Source organism: Panthera pardus, unplaced genomic scaffold, assembly GCF_024362965.1.
Source record: "Panthera pardus isolate Hobbes unplaced genomic scaffold, ASM2436296v1 HiC_scaffold_21, whole genome shotgun sequence".
NCBI lineage: Eukaryota > Metazoa > Chordata > Mammalia > Carnivora > Felidae > Panthera > Panthera pardus.
In genome coordinates this window covers 60,421,583-60,440,173 of record NW_026526777.1, presented here as the reverse complement: position 1 = coordinate 60,440,173, position 18,591 = coordinate 60,421,583, and the positions used below count along the sequence as shown (strand labels likewise).

At 51.8% G+C, this 18,591-nt stretch overlaps 2 protein-coding genes across 3 annotated transcripts in view; one reads left to right on the top strand and one right to left on the bottom strand.

Moving 5' to 3' along the window:
- GPA33 (glycoprotein A33) overlaps positions 1–10,943 on the bottom strand; it is a 36,844-nt gene extending 25,901 nt beyond the window's left edge. For both annotated transcript variants that reach the window (XM_019423452.2, XM_019423459.2), the window contains exon 1: positions 10,713–10,943. In XM_019423452.2, coding sequence (XP_019278997.2) covers positions 10,713–10,755 — 43 coding nt within the window. In that variant the 5' untranslated portion in view covers positions 10,756–10,943. The remainder of the gene's footprint in view (positions 1–10,712) is intronic.
- A 4,661-nt stretch (positions 10,944–15,604) lies between these two features.
- The window catches only part of STYXL2 (serine/threonine/tyrosine interacting like 2), a 30,267-nt gene continuing 27,280 nt past the window's right edge, over positions 15,605–18,591 (top strand). Inside the window, 2 exon segments of the mRNA XM_019423475.2 lie at positions 15,605–15,625; positions 15,738–15,863. Coding sequence (XP_019279020.2) covers positions 15,754–15,863 — 110 coding nt within the window. The 5' untranslated portion in view covers positions 15,605–15,625; positions 15,738–15,753.

Genomic DNA, 18,591 nt, shown 5'->3' with positions numbered 1-18,591 from the left:
AGAGTGGCCAAGGGCCCAAATGCGGGAGCCAAACTGCCCAGGCTACCATCATCATTCTTACTTTAAAAAAGTTTTTTTTTAATGTTTATTTATTTTTGAAAGAGAGAGACAGGGCGTGGGGGGGGGGGCAGAGAGAGAGAGGGAGACACAGACTCTGAAGCAGGCTCCAGGCTCCGAGCTGTCAGCACAGAGCCCGACGCGGGGCTCGAACCCACAAACCGAAAGATCATGACCTGAGCCAAAGTTGGACACCTAACCGACAGAGCCGCCTCGGCACCCCTCTTTTTCTGTGTGACCTTAACCAACTTAATTAACTTTTCTGTGCCTCCATTTTCCCAGCTATGAAACGAGGATAACAGTATTACCTAACTCAAGGTTGTTGGGGGGGATTGCATGGCTTACCATAGTCAGCGTGCATGTCCCCTACCCTGGCACAGGGGCAAGAACTATACCAGCATTCTAGATTGTCACGTCTTCCCCCTCTGCTACTCTGTTTTCCTCATCTTTGTGTCCGCAGGGCTCAACAAAGGGCCCCACCGAGGAGGTGCTCAAGCAAGTACTCTTCCACAGCAAATAAACGAGTTGTAGAGAATCTGAGCTTCAAAGATGGGTGGGATTCACACCCAGAGAAACTTGCTGGAGAACCTGTCTTACCGATTGCTAGAAACATGCCAAAAAATCAAATAAAGGACCCAAAGAGCCCCCCGAGAGGGGAAGACGCCCCAGTTGGAAAGGAGAAAGGTCCACTGAACCTCCCTAAAAGGGTGGGGTCGGAGACCCAGCCTGAAGCCCTGATGACTGCTTGTAAATAATTAAGGTTTGTTAAGAAGATAATAAACGGTCTCCTGAGAGCTCACCGGAAAGTAATACATCCAAGGAGGATAATGAAATGTTTGATGGAACTGGCCGCTTGAGGCAAATGCGGCGCATTATTGGAACCCCTGGGGAACTGGCAGTGAGGCTTTCACTTAGGAAAATCCATCTGCTCTGAGAAACCACATGGTTAAGGAGGAGGTGCCCCGAGGCCAGAGGTGACCCCACCCGCCCCAGGGCAAGGCGCTGGCTCTGGCCTTGAGGAAGTGTTAGTCCCCTGGAGGGGGAGGGGCAGCTCACAGGGCCTGGGCGGCAGGGGGGGGGGGGGTTGGGGGGGTGGATCTGTGCTGCCTCCACTGGTGGCCGCAGTGGCTAGAACTTAGCATTTGTCAGCCTGGACGTGTAGGGATCCGTAACTTCTAATCGAGTCAATGAATTTCACCAGGGTCCTACTTCAGGGCCAGGCGCTGGGGAAGTGAGCAGAAACCACTGGGCCCTCCTCCAGAAACCACCGGGACCGTCCCAGCCCCCGCCTGCTCGCAGGCTTGTCCGGACCTGCTTCAGGCGGCACGCTCCTCTCGTGCAAGCACAATCTTCACGTTCTGACGGCTGGTGCGTGCAGGCAGATGGCACGCTCCTGCTGGCAGGGTGTCTCCCGTTTCTCTTGTCGCCACTGCCTGCCAGCTCCCCCCTCAAGGTTTCTACAGAGCTGGGTGCTCATGAGACCTTGTGGACTGGGGCGCCCGGGCGACTCGGTCGGTTAAGCGTCCTACTTGGGCTTGGGGTCACGGGCCCCTGCGTTAGGCTCGGTGCTGACGGCTCAGAGCCTACTTGGGATTCTCTCTCTCCCTCCCTCCCGCTGCCCTTCCCCACTGACTCTCTCTCTCTCTCTCTCTCTCTCTCTCTCTCTCTCGTGCAAAATAAATAAACTTAAAAACAAGTGGCCTGGGGCACAGTCCCTGCACAGGAAGGAGTCAGAGGTCCCTGCCAGCCGGCAGCCTAATGGAGCCTAATTAAGCGCAAGTGTCAAGGGAGTCAAGTGTAGGGGGAGGGACGGGAGGGGCAGTGTTACCACCCCAAGAAGGATTGTAACAGAAAGGCTCATTGAGGAGGTGGGACTTGGAATTGCCCCGCCCCGAAGGAGTCAATTCACTGTGCTGAACTCGTATATGTAAGAACGTAGAAGAAGCAGCCAGAAAAAGCAAGACTCCCGCCAGGGCGAGAAGGGTGGGATCAGGTCCTATGGGACTAGCCGTGCTCACAGCGAGTGTCAGCTGCTTCCATGTGTGCGGAGAGACAAGTCCCTACGTGGGAGCCCCTGTCTGTGACTGTGTCCTGCCCGTGCCAGGTGTTTAGGGCATCCCTGACTCACCAGGGCAGAAAATGAGGAAGCAGCCCAAAGGCCACCGGGTGGCACAGGGGAGGGAGGCGCCTCAGGAAGGAGGCGGGCTCCAAGTGTGACAGCTGGTGCTGGGGCAGAGAGGGCTGCTCCAGGGACAGGGCTAGCTGGGAACAGAGACAAGCCCAGCGGGGAAGACCCGGGTTCTGCCGACACGGAGGAGTTTGAGGGGCAACACCCTCTATAAGAGCCTCCGGGTCGAATACGTCTGCCACCAACTTTCTCAATACTGAAATTCCTACCACTGAGGGGCGACACTGAAGCTGCTGAATGCAAGTGCTGTCTGGGAAGGAGGGGGGACACACTGGGCGACTCTCTTCCTCTCACCTGCAGGACCGCCCCATCTCCTTAATTAATCCCTCTTATCCATCAGACCCTGGAAAGGCGCTCGGGATGGGTAACTTTTTTTTTTTAAGTGCTTTTATTATTTTTTTTAAGTTTATTTTGTTGCGGGGGGAGGGGAGAAAAATGCTAGCGGGGGAGGGGCAGAGAGAGAAGAGAGAGAATCCCAAGCAGGCTCTGGGTTGTTAGCACAAAGCCCGACGTGGGGCTCAAACTCACGAACCATGAGATCATGACCCGACCCCAAATCAAGAGTCGGACGCTTAACCCACTGAGCCACCCAGGCGTCCCTAGAATGGGTGACTTTTGATAGAAGCAGATGAGATTAGAAAGTGGAGACTTGGAGAGAAGCTGGGACTGCCCAGAGAAAGAGGGAAGGAAAGAAAGGCAGGACAGGAGATAACTATACGCAAACCAGCTTGCTGCCTAGTGAGGCTCCAAAGGGTAGGTTCTCATTCATTAACAGCCTGTTCAGCAAATGGCTGCGGGGCACGCATGTTGCAGGCACTGTGCTAGACTTTGGGGAGAAAATGACAAGCAGGGGCAGACAGGGTCACCGCTCTCACGGCACTCAATCTTCTGGGTGAGTCAAACTGGAATGAAGAATCCCAGAGACAAATGTAAAACCGCCATGGAAAACAAGTATTACACATTCAGCGACAGGATATAACAAAATTTGGGGATGAGAAGAGGTGATCCTAAGGGAGAGCCTCTTGAGCTGACATTAGAGGATGAGCAGGAGGGAACCACAAGAAAATTGGAGAAGAGATGGGGGTGGGGGAAGAGCATTGTACAGAGGTCAGGGCGTGGAGAAGGTGGGGCACATTCCAGAAAGGAAAAGAAGCCGTTTAGGACAAATTCCACTATCTGTCCTCTTTCAGCCAGGTTGCCTCCCCTTGTCCCCTCAAGACTGTCCTACAATGCAATTCTGGGCTGTCCTAGAACGCCTTGTGGCCAGAAATGTGGAACGGGGCCCAAGTCTAAAAGGCCATGACGACAATTTGAGGGGTTTTATTGTGTGTGGGTTCTCTTACTATCTGCCTTGATGGCTAAATTGATACAGTTCTTTTTTGCATCAAAGAAGTGAAGACTCAAGGGGGGAGGGAAAAAAAGAGCACTAATTAGTTTGAAAACCAGTTTATCTTTCTACAATTAGATAAGGAGAAAAATGAAGAACCCCCTGCTAGTGGGGAAAGGCAAGCATTATCTAGAGTCTAGCACGTGAATAATATACTCTGTTATCGCGCATTGCCATCGGTTTTCCATGGCAGAGCATACAGCAGACTTGGAAAGGGGCATGCTTAAAGCCAGGTTAGTCTTACATTCCGTAACTATGCTGTTTGTGGGGCTGTCGTGGCTAAAGTAGTTGGCTATGCCCAAATGGGCGTTGACCTGTTCCCACAAATCTTTATCCCAGTCTTCATGGCAAGGAAGGCACTGCCATGTGCTCTCAGCCAATCTCTTGTCCTAGGTTCCTGGTTTGGTTGACAGCAACCCCCTCAACACAACTTTTGTCATCACGGCTTGCGCTATAACGACTAGTTTCAGTCCAAGGAACCCGGTGGTGAGCATCAAAAGGCCAAGTGACCTAGTTATTTTCAACAGTAGTACGGTTCGTAAGCTCTGCCACGTCGGAAAAAGAGCCCATCTAAGCGCTCGGTGGAGACAGAGACGCCCTCACCCCACATCTGGGCACCAGCCACAATCACTTCCGGCCCCTGATGCTGGGGGATGAGGCCCCCACTTCCTGTGCCAGGCAGGTGGGTTCTGGCTAGAGCCAGAGGCTGGGAGCTCAGTGGTGAGCCTCGTGGGCCGGCCATATCCGGGGGTCCCCCTCTCCGGCCCTTCCTCCTCCTCAAGCGCCCCCTTCCTCGGGCCCAGCCTCCTCTGACCCCCTCCCCCCCCTCCCCACCCGCCCCAGCACGGTGGTGGCCCCGCATGGCCGGGACACCAGCCGCCTTCCTTGTGCTCCGTGGCGGCCATCTTAGGGAAGAGAACGAGTGCCTGGAAATGGGCGCAAGGAGACTCGGGAGGGGTGAGAGGTCAGCTGCTGGTTGGGAAGAAGCTTTGTTTTGTGGAAGTTGTCGGCCTGGAAGGGTACTTTTGATTTTGAGGGGAGAGGAGGGGAGTACTGAAAAGGAGAGGAGCAGGCAGAAGAGCCTTTATCACCAAGGACAGGACTGCAGTGTGGAATCTCCCAGATCAATAACAGTAGCTAAGAATGCTTGGTAGGATGGAAGCCCAAGTCAGACCAAAGGGAGTCTCAGAGGTGAGGAGAGGGCTCAATGAAAAGAGTTGGAGAGGAAAAGTGGACCAGAAAGTTATAGTGGATTGTGGAAAACCAGGCATACTTTGTGAGCCTTTGTTCTGGTAACTGTGATAGGAAAGGAAGGAAGGAGGGAAGGCAAGGGAGGGAGAGAGGAAGGAAGGAAGGAGAAAAATTTGAACAGTTCTTACCCCCAGGTTGTTTAGGAAAACTAAGCCCCAAAGTGAGTGTAAGATTGAATGGCAACATAACAAATGGCAAAGTGGTCAGACGATAAATTCCTATTAGGAAGACATCGGTGGGGCCCAAAGTGACCTGAGAAGGCTTTAATGGAGGAAAGGGACTTGTGGCCTTTGAAGATTAGACAGGAAAAAAAAAAAAAAAAGGAAGGTGTGGCTACTACAGGTAAAGCCAGTGATTAATAAGTTTCCAGACCGAGGAGTAAACACGTGATATGACAGAAATATTTGGACTGTCCAAGATATAGGAGGCAGTCTCGGGGATCAGTCGGAGTGCTGACATGCTGGGGTTCGGTGAACATTCCAGGGGTCAATAGAACTTAAATCTAACCTAATAAGGAGAACCTACCCTCACGATTTGAGTCTGGCAGTAGGTGGGAAACCACTGCAGAGCTTTAAGTAAGGGGTAGTTGACATGGTCATCATTTTACTTTAAAAGATCGTTCTGGCTCCAGTGTAGAGGACAGACAGAAGGGGCAAAACAGGCACACCGGGCCAGTTAGAGGCTGTGCCTCCCTGTAGAGGGGCCCAGAGAGAGAGGAGCCAGAGTTAGCATCAGCTGGCCAGCCAGTGGACCATCCTGGCAGTGCGCCTTCCAACCCCGGGAAGTCATCCCGGGTGATGCCGCCCAGAGCAAGGACAAGAGTCCCTGCCCAGCCCCATCCAAACGGCAGAGTGGTGAGCGAAACAAATGCCTACTTTCTCATTTTCAGTCCGGGGCTGGTTTCTCACACCGCAATAGGAAGCTGTTAGCAGACGACTGCTAGGTTTCTGGCTTTCATTCCTGGACGCATGGGCGTCATTTACGAGGCAGAGTCCGCTGAGAAAGGCCAGGTTAGGGGAAAAGATTACGAGCTTGCTTTTCAGCTGGTGAGTCTGGAAGTGCTTCTGAGACATCTAAGTTGAGAGGTCATGCGGGCTGTTGGATCTGCGGGTGTAGGTAGCTCAGGAGAGAGGTCGGGTTTGAAGGCACAAATCGTGAGCCCCTTGGAAACGGGTGATGCCCGAAGATGTGGATGCGACTGTAGACTGAAAATAGAGTGGGTCTAGGCGTGAGGAGCTCTGACATTTCCTGGTGGGCAGAGGAGAATGAAGCCCCAAAACACACCTGAGAGGAGGAGGCCAGCACGGAGGAGGAGAACCGGGAGAGGGGGTATCATGGGGGCAGACGGAATAGTTTCCGGAAGGAGGGATGAGCAGGGTCAAGGGCTGCCAGGAATACAAGCACATCCTGAGCCAGACGCGTTCTCCCCAGGCCTCCCAGGGACCGACCTCACAGTCAGCAGTGTGGCTGCGTTACCCAGAAGCCCGGGGATGGGACTGGGGGACAAGGGCAAGATGAGGGTCACACCTGTGCCCACCAACCCGTTCCGCCCTGGAGTCTTGCTTCTTAAACCGTTTCTCAGCATCACCATCCCTTGGGAGCTTGTTAGGAATGTGAAATCTCAGGCCCTGCCCTGCAGAATCAGTCTGCATTTTACAAGATCCCCAGGGGACGTTTATGCGCGCGAAAGTGCGAGAATGCACGCACTTGGGCCCCTGAGTCGAGACACCAAATCAGAGGCCGGACGGTAACTCAGGACAGTCTCCAGATGGCGCACAACTGAGCCGAGTCACTTGCAGAGTATCCGTGGCAACAGCGGTGACCCTTGATTACCTACTTTCTTTCAAGTTTCAGTGTATGACATAAACATAGATGGCACGTGAGAATCACCTGGGTAACTGTGTCGACCTCAGGGAGACACGCAGATTCTGCCTCCCCATGATTCTGATTCAGAAGGTCTGGGGGGCCGGGGCATCTCTGTTTTTTACTCCCCGGGTGATTGTGATGGGCAGCTCGGGTTGATAGCCACTGCCCTAAACCATCACTCCTCCCCCTTTGCACGCGTCCTCCCCTTGGGCTGACCATTCATGACATCTTTCCCCTTTGAGGCTGCGGCTGGGACTGGGGCATTTTAATCCTGATCGAATCTCTGGCAGGTAGACTGTGTAATTCCCCGGGCACATGAGCCCTCCCTGGGAGTGCTGGCTTCTGACCTGTGCTCAGATACCAGGAGCAGGTGGTACCCAGGCCCCTGGTGGGAGCCGGGCCCGGGGGATGGGCGTGACAACAGGGCTCATACCCACGGAGCAGGTGAAAGGCTGGGCTGCCCATCTCACAGCGCGCCGCGCTGACACCATGCTGGCCCTGGCCTGAGTACCGGTCCTCTCAGAGTCAAGATTCGCTGGGCGCAAGGCCACCCTCTTATCTGATTCTACTCAGGTGTGCACGTCTAAGGCCGAAATCCACAAACCTCACAGCCTGGGCCGGGTCCCTGCTTAGGAGCTTGGACATACAGCTTGACACTGAGCTCAGATCTGCTGCACTGTGACAGGGCAGAGCACAGGGACCTCCCCGAGCCTGTGTGACCTTCCGAGCGGACAAGTGTAAGTCTTTTAGGGAAAATTATCCTGCTGGGAATTGTGGCTCTAGCAGAGACCCCAGGGAAGGGATCTAAAAGGGCATGTCAGCCTCAGTTCAGGAACCTGGACGCCTAGATCCCAGGAAAGACACCCCCCCACCCCCCCATGGATCAAGCATCCATGGATTTGTTGAAATATTTTCGGATGGGGGAGAAAAAATGTATTTCCTCCTCTACTGTATTTTGGGATGATAGATTCCTTTGTTTCTCTGTGTAATGCGGTACTTTCCAAAGTTTTTCTAATATAAGCTTCAAAGGGGTTTCCTCTAGTTCTGGGAAGGTGGGGCTTTTTTTGTGTCTTTTATCAAGTGTTCAAAGAGTTTAGTGACTCCAGGCGGAGCTGCTTAGAGACTTTGTTTTCCCTCGGGCGGCTTCCTCTTTACACATCTCTTTTCCTGCAACTGTACCGCCGTCGCTTCAAGTCTCACGGAGTCTGGTGGCTGGAAAAACTTCCCCGGAGGGGAAGAGCCTTAGTTCTGTGTACGAGTTGGGCCGTTTTCTCCAGAAGCCTTTGGGAGGGGCGATAACTCAGGACTCGTCCACGGTGACCCTGCCTCTTTCTTGGCACACGTCTAACCAGATCCCAGCGCTCAGGCGACTGATTACCAAAGTCTACTAATTCTCTGTAACTTACACTTGCCCGCACTAATAATATCCGTAATAATCATAACTGGCATTTATTGAATGCTTATTATGCGCCAGGCACTGTTCCAAGACCTTTACGTTTACAAACTCATTTACTATCCATAATAACCCTGTGGGAGGCACACTGCATTTGTACACATGATAGATTACCCTCCCCCATTGCACAGAGCGGGAAACGGAGGTTTATGGAGGTTAACTAATTTGCCCTCCCCACCGCCGCCGTGTAAAGTCAGCACAGGAAGGGAGAGGCCCCTCCCCGTGCCTGTGACGGGGTAGAGCTCCATGATAGGAGGAGGTGGGAACATTTGCTCTGGAAGGGCGAACTAGTCTTGTCAGGCTGATTTCCCGTGGGCTTTCATATTGTTTTTAAAATTTTTAATATGCCACCTTCCATTTGGGTCCTTACCGTATGTCATAATTTCTGTCTCCCCAAAGTCTGATGAGTCCTGGGGCCTACTGGCTCATTCAGAGGGGGTGTTGCTCTGCCCAGGACATCAGCAAAATCTAGGTCATTCCTGTGCAGGTTCAGGTGGCGAAAGGAAGCGGGAGGGAAGGCTAATAGGTCTTCTGGAACGCAGCTCAAGCTCCGCTTCCTCCAGGAGCCCCTCCCTGACTTCCCTGCTCCTTCCTCTGGGGTCCTCTCCTGACACATGGTGGGAAGGGCCACCCAGATGCTCTTAGGCTTGACCTTTGAACACCTTCATTGCTCACTTGTGCATGGCAGTGGGCATTTTGTCCCCAGATGTTTCCACTTGGCGAAGCGTCCCTACGCCCTGAGCTGGCCACCGACCGGGGCTTGTCCTGCCCACTGCTCCAGCTCCTCCCCCTTCGTGTAAGGTATGGAGGCAAAGGTGGTAGACCCATGGAGCTGGACCGCGCAGGCCGGGCGGGTAGAGGGAAGGGGATGACGGCAGAAGGCACGCTTCATCATCCGGTCTGAGCACAGGCCCAAGAGCTGGTTCCACTGGGGGAGTTTCCCCAGGGGTCACATGCCTCCTCAAAGGAAGGGGCAAAATGGACCCCTCCGGGCAATTCAGGGTTAAGGCCACTTTTCATTCTAAGCCGGGTGAGCATTTTGTTTTAGAGTTGTTTGCTAGGCCAAAAATGCACTGGTGGTAGCCAGACTGCAAATGCAAGGATGTGTACAGGGGGGTGGGGGAGGGGGAAGCGTCCCTGGCAAGACCTCGGGCTCAGAGCGTCCCTGGCCTAGTCCGGGGAGGATGGTCATTTCCTTTCAGCCTCCCTCCCTCAGGGCTTGAAGCATCCTTACTGTCAGCAACTGATGGCCGAGACAGTTTCCCTCATGGCTGCGATCATTCCAGACCCCTCACTCCTGAGACCCCTGCAGAAACCATGTGTTCAGTAAAGAGCTTTCCATGAAGGAATGAACCACCGAGGCCCTCTAACCTGCTCACGAGGGCCTCTCCACCCCCAGTCATTTGGGCCTCTTGCGGGGCTTGAGCCAACATCCAGGCCTTGACCTCCACCTAAGGGCTTGAAGGCCAGGTTTTGAGCGATGGGAAGCGTGGGGCCCGCTGGGCCGACAGGCCAGCTGGTCCTGGGGCTTGCTCTAACAGCTGAATACCTTGGCCCCACTTCCCAGGCCTTGGGGTTTCCTAAGTTTCCTGGTATAACTCTTCACCTCCTCCCCATTTTTACCAGATCCCTGAAGCCTGGAACAGTTTCTAGATGGCAGGCCGATGGGGTTTCTCAGCATAGCCAAATACACTAAATTAGAGATACTCCTCCAATTCCCTCTGCCCCAGTCTCTCCATTTCCATTCTCCATTCTACTTCCTCCCTGTGCCCAGTACCCCAACACCAAGGCCTCCGCCCTAACCCTTAAACACTCCATGGGCCCCACGCGATGACTTTGCTCTTTGGCAGCAGTGGATTTGGATTTGAACATTATATCGACAAATGTCTGATTTCTATTTTGCAGGGTGTTCCCATCTGCCAAGTTTTCAGCGACCAGAGTATCGGAAGGGCTGAAGGGCTTCGACCTTTGGAGAGGGCCTTTGTAGTTTGGTTTTTGAAGGGTTTGAGTCTTCTCTTGCTCTGGGGATGATATTGAGCAAGTTGCAGTGTCTCTCTGCCTCGGTTTCCCTACGTGGGATGGAGATATTATCACTTTTACCATTGCCTTTTCCTCTAGTTTTAAGGCGACGGGTAAAACCCCAGGTAGTGAACATGTCGATGTCCACACATTCTGCATTCTCTGGGACTTGATTTCAAATACTTAGTCCCTATTGTCAGATCGTGTGTCTGATCTCGTGATCTGATTTGGGATCAGAATTTACAGGCTTGAGAATTTATGATTTATTCATTCCAGAAATGGACCGGGGTTTTATTTACTGATACGCATATACAGACCATTCCGATGCTGATTCTGGCCTGGAAACTGCCGCCTGCACAGCAGAACCTGTACTTCTGCCCAGCAGGAACTCAACTATGTCACTGGAGGGCCTCCCTGAGGAGGCACTGTCAGCACTCAGGCCCCTTGTCTCACCCGCCCCTGGGCCCTGGACAGGGGAAGAGCCTACTCACCTGCACAGAGCATCCCCAGCACGGGCCTCATCTTCCTCGCCATGGTCTTGCTTCCTCTGTGCCCCAAGCCCAGCCTGGGCTTGAGCCCCAGACAGGTCTGGGCTGACTAGCTGAATTTACAGCAGCCTCTGGCCTGGCCCAGCCCTCTGTCGCTGTGGTTTCCCTTTTCCTGCACACCTCTGCCCAGCCTGGCCCCCCGGTTGTGCTCGTCAGCTGGTCTGGCAGAGGAGCTACCCTATTGGACTGGACTTGAACCAGTCGCCGCCCCCTCACCCCCTGCCTTTTCTCCATTTGGCAGGTGTACAAAGTCCTGGACTTCTCCCCAAGGCGTGGGCTGCTATAACAGATAGGAAGTTAACATCTTGTAATAAAAAGGGGAATGATCTCAGAGGCAGGTTCTCTAAGCCCATAAAAGAAGGGCGTTGCCCACAATTGCTGACACACCCCAGAACACAACAGGATCCCCTTCTTCCTTCCCTTCTCCTCAACCCCCACCTGACCCACACTGCGGCCACGGTCATGAAGAAGACAGGAAGGCTCTATGCTCAGAGAACTGACCATTTGGTTGGGAAGATGAGAGTCACACGAGTAAAGAAAGAAGACCATCTTAGAAACACTATGGCCAACTTGTCTCGGTTTGCTTGGAACTGTCCTTAAAAAAAAAAAAAATCGAGGTAGAGTTGAACCAGACACAATGTGACATTCGTTTCCAGCGTACAACATAGCGATTCAACAAGTTTGTACCTTATGCTGTGCTCGCCACAAGTTAGCTACCACCCACCATGCTGCAATGCTATTGTGATACCTTTCACTGTAATTCTCTTGGCTGTGCCTTATTCGTTCCTTAACTGGAGCCTGGATCTCCTACTCCCCTCACCGATTTTTCCGCCTTCCTTCTGGCCACCATCGGTTCGTTCTCTGTATCTATGGGCCTGCTTCTGCTTTTCGTTTGTCTGTTTGTTTTGTTTTCTAGATTCCACGCGTAAGCGGAATGATAACGGCATTTGCCTTTCTCTGTCGGACTTATTTCACTTCGCATAATGCCCCCTGGGTCCAACCACGTTGTTGCAAATGGCAGGAATGCTTTTTTGTGGCTGAGTAATGTTCTTCATCTGTTTGGCCATCAGAGGGCACGTGGGCTGCTTCTTGGCGACTGTAAATAACGCTGCAGTAAACAGGGGTGCATATGTCTTTTCCAGTTAGTGTTTTCATCTTCTTTGAGTTTGTGTCCGTAGAATTACCGGATCATATGGTATTTCTAGTTTTAATTTTTTGAGGAACCTCCATACTATTTCCCACCGTGGCTGTACCACCAGTTCCTGAGGGTTCCTTTTTCTCCACATCCTTGTGAACACCTGTTATTTGTTGTCTCTTCTTTGTTAGCTACTCTAACATGTGTGAGGTGACGTCTTCATTGTGTTTCCGATTTGCATTTCCGTGATGATTAGTGATGTTGAGCGTCTTTTCATTTGTCTGTTGGCCATCCATCTGTCTGCTTCGGGAAAATGTCTATTCAGGGTCTCTGTGCATTCTTTAATCAGATTGTTGTTTTGGTGCTGAGTAATACTTTCTATATTTTGGATAATAACCCCTAATAGGGCATATCTTTTGCAAACACCTTCTCCCAATCAGTAGGTTGCCCTTTTCATTTTGTTGATGGTTTTTTTTTTTTTCTTTTCATGGTACAGAAGCTCTTTATTTCGGTGTAGTCCCAATAGTTTATTTTTGCTTTTGTTTCCCCTGCCTGAGGAAATATATCTAGAAAAATGTTGCTGTGGCTGATGTCAAAGAAATTACTGCCTGTGTTTTCTTCTAGGAGTTTTATGGTTTCATGTCTCACATTTAGGTCCTTAATCCATTCTGAGTTTATTTTTGTGTATGATGTAAGAAGTGGTCCAGTTTCATTTTTTTGCACGTAGCCGTCCAGTTGTCCCAGCACCATTTATTAAAGGGATTGTCTCCACCCCCGCCGCCCCCGCCCACGGAACTACCCTGGTTTTAAAAGAGAAAATCCCTTGTCCCTGGAATCTCTTAGTCCAGACAAAGTGGAAATGACCGGTCACCCTACTTCAAGGGTGATGGTGCTATGGGGAACATAACTCAGAAAATGTTACAGGAAATGAAATTGAGCGAAGGAAAGGGGCCCCACTTTAGGCTGAGTGGCCAGAACAAAATGGGGAGATGAGTATGACTGTTCTCTATTTTACAAACAGGAATCTGATTCTCAGAGAAGTGAAATGAGCTCTCAAAGGTCATACAGCTAGTGAGTGTTTTTCTGATTTCACTCCAGTGGCCTGATGTCACCCTCTGCAGGTGACTGAGGGTATACAGAAGACAGAAGCCATGCCTCCTCCTGAGTGGTCCCCTCCTTATCTGTTGCCTCTCTTAGGTGTGTTGTTGGGTCTCCATCTTTCCCTCCCTCCCTTACTTCCCTGCCACCCTTTCGTTCTCTGTGCTGTGGTCCTATCATCTTGAGCCTTACCCTGACTGAGGCAGCCCTTCTCTCCTTCCCTGCCCCTTCCCTCCCTTATCTCACCTCTCTCCCAAACCACATTTCATCTTTATGGAACCTTGAAGTGGGTGGGCATGAAATGAATCCCCAGCGTTTCTCAGTTATGGCCATTCCTTGGCAGTCAATTCCTGAGTCCCTATTTTGACCCTCAGGGTGGAGGTTTGGTGACTGGCCAGGGGTGGTGCCATGTTCCTCCTCAGAGATGTGTTTCTTGACCACTCTTTCCAAAGGAGCCCCTAACTCCAGCCCTGCCCAGTCTCTGCCACACAACCTGTTTGCTTTCTTCCCAGCTCTAACCCCTGGCATCCCCCAGTTTCGTTCATGCTCTCCCCTCTGGCGTTTCTTCCCCCATCATATCTGCTCTTATGATCCAACTTGTTTTTTTAAAAGGCCAGTGTGTGTATCGTTACCTCTTCCATGGAGCCTTTCCTGACTTCTTCAGCCAGAAGGGCTCTTCCCTCCTGTGAACTCACACAGCACTTTGGATCTCTCTTAGGATACTAACTACATTCTGCCTTATGCTGGAGTTATTTTTGATCTGTGTCTCATTCCTCCTAATAAAGCGTGAGCTCATTCATTTATTTAGCCAATTTTTGATGGTACTATGTGTAGGACACTGTTCCATGTGGCCAAGGAGAAGGACCATTTTGAGCATATAATTATGTGACGCATAGTAGATAACCATTTGTGAATGGGTAGACCAATGGGATGGGATGGACGGATGGATGGATGGAGGTGTAATTATAGAATGTGTGAGATGAGGGGCTGAACTATTGGGTTTCTGGGCTTTGCTTTGGTCATGGCGATGGTGGGAGGTTACAAAGAGCAGTAACCTGGGCTATGAGCTCATTTGAAGTTTATGAAGCTTGTGGAATCTTTTTAATGTTTATTTATTTTTGAGAGAGAGAGCAGGAGTGGGGGAGGAGCACTGAGGGAGCGGGGACAGAGGATTGGAAGCAGGCTCTGTGCTGACAGCAGCGAGCCCTGATGTAGGATTCGAACTCATAGAACTGTACCGTGAGATCATGACCTGAGCCGAAGTCGAACGCTCAATCGATTGAGCCAGCCAGGAGCCCCGAAGCTCGTGGGATTTTTACACCACCCAGGCTTGCCACTTGACCATCCCCACGAATGTGAGTGTCGTCGGGGAGGGACTGTAGAGGGTGAACACAACTACTCGTTTACTATTCAGAGTCATCGCTGTTCAAAGAAACGTAACCCTGGTCACAAGCCGTCGACTATACCCTTCAGTTGCACCACGGTCCTCTCCCGACATCCATCAGAGCCCCTGCCCCAATCTATATATTGGGTATTTTTTCCCAGCACCCTCTAGACTGACATGGGGCTGGGATACAATTTGTTCCGTTCTTCTAGATTTGTGGCACTAGACCGCCTTCTGGAAAGACTTTGAATAGGTAGCTGCAGGCAAGAGAGAGAGTCCAAAGGAAACCTTTTCTTCAGGCCTCTCCATCTATGAAGCCTGACCTTCTTCTAACTTTGCTGCTCAATGTCAGTGTCCGGTGTCCAGAGAATCAGCCAGGAGCAGGAGGGAAAGAGTTAAATGGGGCCAGCTTTCAGGTCTGGGTCCTGAGACTGCATTCCATCCCCCCAGAGATCTGCCAGGCTATGGGGCCAGAGGCTAAATTTAGAAGGTAGCTAAGATTTCCCGTTAACAGCTGTCCTGTCCCTCAGAGCAGAAGCACTGAAGAGAGGAGAGAGGTTGGTCCCTCTCGCTGATCGGAACTTTTGGCCCTTTTATCCGGGTCCCTCAGCCCTTGGGTGACTGCCCTTTGGTGTGGAGATCTAGGCAAAGCCGCGGTGAGTGTGCCTCTCCCTTCATTGTGTCCTGCGAGCCCGAGACTTACAAGCAGAGGGGCAGCAACTCTGCCTGGAGTGGCAAGGCCCAGCCGTGTGTGGGACCAGCTCCGGAGGGATTTCATGTTCCTTAATCAGGGTGGTGCCTGAGCCAAAGGCAATGACCCCTGCGGCCTTGGTGAGAGGCACTGAAGAGGGCCAGCCGCCCCTCCCCCCGGGAGAGGCCAAGGCGTGCGTCTGTGTGAGTGGGGCGTGTGCCTACATATATGTACGCACGCGTGCGTGTGTGTGCTCACGTGCCTGTGTGTATGTGAGGGCACACCCAGGAGTTCCAACAGAAAGATCCTTCTGGCCTGAGGAATCCCTTGCTTTCCAACGGCTTTAGCTTAGTCGACGCAGGGCGCTGGGTCGCCTCGCTGCTTCCTTGCCGGGATCTGAGAAGGGGCCAGGTTGTCGCTTCTTAAATATTGTGACTCCAAGGTCACAAGGTCAGCTGTCCAGCTGACACAGCTGGGGCGTGCATCTCGGTGTCCTGCCGAACCCAAGTCAGACCGGGCTTTCCCCATGGGTCGTCTCCCTCCCGGGGGTGGGTGGTACGCGCTGACCTTCCCCCCGCTAACGCCGCCGATATACCCCTTCCCCCCACAAAACCTCCAGAAGCGGATTCCCTAACCACCTTTCTCCTGCCAAACCCACAGGGACTGGCAGGCTGTCATGGCGACCAGCGGGGACCCAGAGGAGGAGCAGGTCGTCCCAAGTGAGGAGGATGAAACCAGTGTGAGGGCCGTGCAGGCCCACTACCTCCGGAGCCCCTCCCCCAGCCAGTAAGTGTGCACTTGCCGAGCTCCCTACCCGGGCGGCCCCAGCAGGAGTTTGCCGGGGAGCGCGAGATGTGGGCCCCAGGGAGACCCAGGCACCGCCTTCAGGTCACTCGTTTCTATTACTGAGTACTTTTTATGTGTCATACTTCCTGGAAGAGGCAAACATACCAACAGACGGCACTGGAACGAGGCGTGGGCAGTGCGGGAATTAGGACGCCTCGGGCCTAGTGCGTGGGGGGTGGGGCAGGGAAACTTGGATGGGTCATAGGAGGCTTCCTAGAGGAGATGATGTTGGACCTGAACCTCGAAGGACAAGTAGGAGTCCGACCGGCCCACCTGGAGGGTGATGCTTGACTCTCTAGGACTGAGGCTGAATCTGGGCGCTAGACCATAGAGGGAAGGAATCAGGACAAGAAGAGTTCAGGCCCAGGCCCTTGTGCTAAGGATCGTTTTGTGTCTGCCATCCAGCCACGTGTTTCAACCTGGGGTATGTGCATGCCTGGAGGTAAGTGGTAGTGTGTCCAGGGGTAGATAAATATAGTGCGTCTTCCGGGAGAGTCCTCTCTAGTTGATGACGAGTAATTTAAAACTTTCTTTTACATAAAATTATTGAGCGTATGTTATGGTATCGATTGGGGAATTGGCATGAAATCTTCAGGAAAACCACGAGACATCAAAGAAATGTTTAACCGCCGGCTGCAGCAATGGTGTGTGCCTATCTATTTTCTTCTGCCATAGATAATAGCAGGAGACCCGGCTTCTAATCTTAGCCCTGTCACCAAATTTATGCGACGACTCCCTTTAATTCTTGAGCCTGTGTCTCCTTATCTGTAAAAAAGGGAGGAAGGACCCAACGAGGATACCTCAAGGTAACTTTGCCTCAACATTATCTGTGATTCTGCCTGACTCCATTTTTCTTCCGTTCTCCTGGGGTCTTGCTGGCTCCTGCTTCCCAGGGTTCAAAAGCCTTCCCCACTGGAGTGAGATGGGAACAGGGCAGCTGTTACCTCAACATTATCTGTGATTCTGCCTGACTCCATTTTTCTTCCGTTCTCCTGGGGTCTTGCTGGCTCCTGCTTCCCAGGGTTCAAAAGCCTTCCGCACTGGAGTGAGATGGGAACAGGGCAGCTGTTACCGCTCCTGGGCCAGGACACTTTCTCCAAATGGAGTTAGGGACTTTTCCTTTAAAATTCGGCGTTCTGTTCCCACTTAGAAACACTATCAGGATGGAGTGTTTAAAGTATATCCCTCCCCTCTCTAAACTACCAGACAAAGCAGAGAGAGTTGTGTGTGTGATTGAGGTAGGTGAAGAAAGGCTTTGTGTGGTAGTTAGGGTAAGGCTAGCTTGCTTTAGCAAATGGGTATTTCTCTCCCACTCACGTAAATTCCCAAACAGGTGCCGGAGCAGTGATTCCGGAACGGAGGCTCCTTCTCGCCTGTAGCTCGTCCCTCTTCAGGCAGGCTGCTAACGTCACCGTGCCCCTTAGCATCAAGACAAAATGGGACGGAATCTCTCGGGAGGTTTTTATGGGCCAGGCCTCAAAATGGCCCTTTCTCTTCCATTCATTTTCCATTGGCTAGAACTCCGCAAAGCCGTGCTTTCTTACAAGGGAGGATGGGGAATGAGGTCCGTGAGCCCCGAAAAAAGAGGAAATGGGTTTGGTAATACAGACCAGTCTCAGCTGCAGTATACCCCTGTAGGCGGTTAATATTCATGGTGTTTTTCTCCCCACTCGTGAAACCCCAGGGGAGACAACCCCCAAAGCAGTTTACCAACCGCTGCATACCGTTCAAAGGCTAGGTTCTCTGTATGTTAACAACTAGAATTTAAATAAAACCTTGAAAAAAAAAAAAAAAGGGCGAGGTTCTCCAGAAGGTCTGCATCCACTGCCCAGGTCTGAGTGCAGCATGTCACGGGCTGGCCAGGGTGAAGGAGGACAAGCTCCCATTTGCTAAAAGGAGGAACAGGAGGTACAGTCATCAGTCCATATAAGTAATGAGCATGTCTGCCCGAGAAACAGGAAGATCTCCCAGATTCGACCTTGATGGGGCTCTCAGGGTAGCCTTCCCTTGTCTGTTGTTCTGTGTGGCCTCTAGCTTCCCCGTTTGGGCCTTTTTCCTTGTCTGTTATCAAACCACATCTGAACGGCCCTTGGAGAGAGTGTGTTTTCCTTGAAGGCTGTTGCTTTGGCAGACTGTGTCCTACTTATGGAAATTTGGGGGCCCAAATTTGGCTGAAAACAGCCAAAGGCTTTTTAGGGCTCATGGTTCCTTTGCAAACATGATCCCTTCAGAAACTAAATACGTTTCCGATGGACATAGACCAGACAGCCTCTTGTGTCAGAAACCACGCACCAAGCTCTTTCCTAGGTATAATTTTCGATCTTGATTTCTTTCTTGGCCTCCTTGTCTGCATACTTCACTCTCTGCTTAAGACTGTAATCTTGAGAGGGTGTCTGGGACTTTAAATGTGAGTGGGAAGTCCAGGATGCAGGTTGCCACGTGCAGTGGAATTGTTAAAAGTTTGACAACAGAGTGTGTCACTGACAAGCCAATGAGGGGCCGGTGCAAAACTAAACTAGAGGCAATCCAAAAGAAGGCAAGAGAGAAGAGAAAAGGAATATAGCGAGAGTATAGTGAATAGTAAGAACATAGTAGGATTGTAGATTCAAAGCTGCAGAGAAATAATTATGTTAAACAGAATAGAAACTGAACACTCCAATTAAAAGCC